The sequence below is a fragment of the Microtus ochrogaster genome, chromosome 10, assembly GCF_000317375.1.
Source record: "Microtus ochrogaster isolate Prairie Vole_2 chromosome 10, MicOch1.0, whole genome shotgun sequence".
Lineage (NCBI taxonomy): Eukaryota > Metazoa > Chordata > Mammalia > Rodentia > Cricetidae > Microtus > Microtus ochrogaster.
In genome coordinates this window covers 64232213-64233480 of record NC_022016.1, presented here as the reverse complement: position 1 = coordinate 64233480, position 1268 = coordinate 64232213, and the positions used below count along the sequence as shown (strand labels likewise).

Below are 1268 nucleotides of genomic sequence, written 5' to 3'. Positions count from 1 at the left end.
CCAACATGGCGAGTATGCAGAGGAAGAAGTACATGGGAGTGTGCAGATGTGAGTCCAGGCAGATCAGCAGGATGATGAGCCCATTGCCCATGACTGAGCTCAGGTAGATGAGAAGGAACACAATGAAGAGGATGCTGTTGGTTGTGGGGTCACTGGAGAAGCCAAGCAGGATGAACTCAGAAACCCAGCTTTGGTTCTGTCCTGGAATCATCCACATGGTGGATCCTGGAAGAGAATCACATTCATCTATGAGTCACTTGACACAGGCTAGCTATAGAGGTAGAAATGGAAGATAAAGGCTGGTGAGATGGCTCAAGGTTAGAGCACTGAATGCTCTTCTAGGGAATCAGACAGCTCAGAGATGCATGACTCCAGTTTCAGGTGATCTGACTTCCTTCTTGGACATCCACAGGCTCGACACACACATGATGCACAGATATGCATGTAGGCAAATAGGTATATACTTAAAAATAAATAAAAATAATACTCCTTAATTAAGAAAAGAAAGGAGGGTATGTGGTTCTGAGCATATTGTTCAGTTCTGCCTGTTCTTCTCAAGTTACTGATCCTCCCAATGCCTCAGTCTCTTCATCTATAAAATTAGACTGATGACACTCACTTCTCAGGATTATGATGACTATCTAAAGCATGTCACAGAACTCCTGGAAACAGCACATAACAGGTCATGTGCAGTCTCACATTCTCATTGCAGCTCCAGTTAGCAGAGACGTAGGATCCCCAGAATAAGAGGGCTACCTACACCAACTGAAATGATGAACACTGGGGTCACCTGGGAGACCCTGACTCAATAAATAAGGTGAGAGCAACTGAGGAAGGGTCCCAGGTCAGGCTCTGGCCACACACACACACACACACACACACACACACACACACACACCAGACATATGTAAAATACAGAGTAAACAAGTAGATGAAGAAGACAGACCAAATGTCAGTCAGACACAGGCCCCCACACAAATAGTCCTGTGAGTAACACAGTAGGGTCACTGTAGGAATGACTGGAGACATTATAGTCTCCCCCAAGGAATGCTGATGGATCGTGTGGATATGTGAGCAGGAAAGTTACTACTTTTTTCTCTTACCTCCCTCTGCATACAAACAATCAATTACAGGATAATATTGCTATAATTGATAAATCTAAAGAAACTACATTTTTCAGATTCAATTTAGATAAATATATCTTTCATTTTAGGGGAAACAAAGGTAAGATTTCTTTAAAAGAACATTTTCCTTCAAGGAAAAAGTAA

General features: G+C 42.7%; 1 protein-coding gene across 1 annotated transcript in view; it reads right to left on the bottom strand.

Annotated features, from left to right (window-relative positions):
• LOC106143901 (olfactory receptor 2D3-like) overlaps positions 1–211 on the bottom strand; it is a 939-nt gene extending 728 nt beyond the window's left edge. The window contains exon 1 of the mRNA XM_013348326.1: positions 6–211. Coding sequence (XP_013203780.1) covers positions 6–211 — 206 coding nt within the window. The remainder of the gene's footprint in view (positions 1–5) is intronic.
• Positions 212–1268: the final 1057 nt, after the last annotated feature.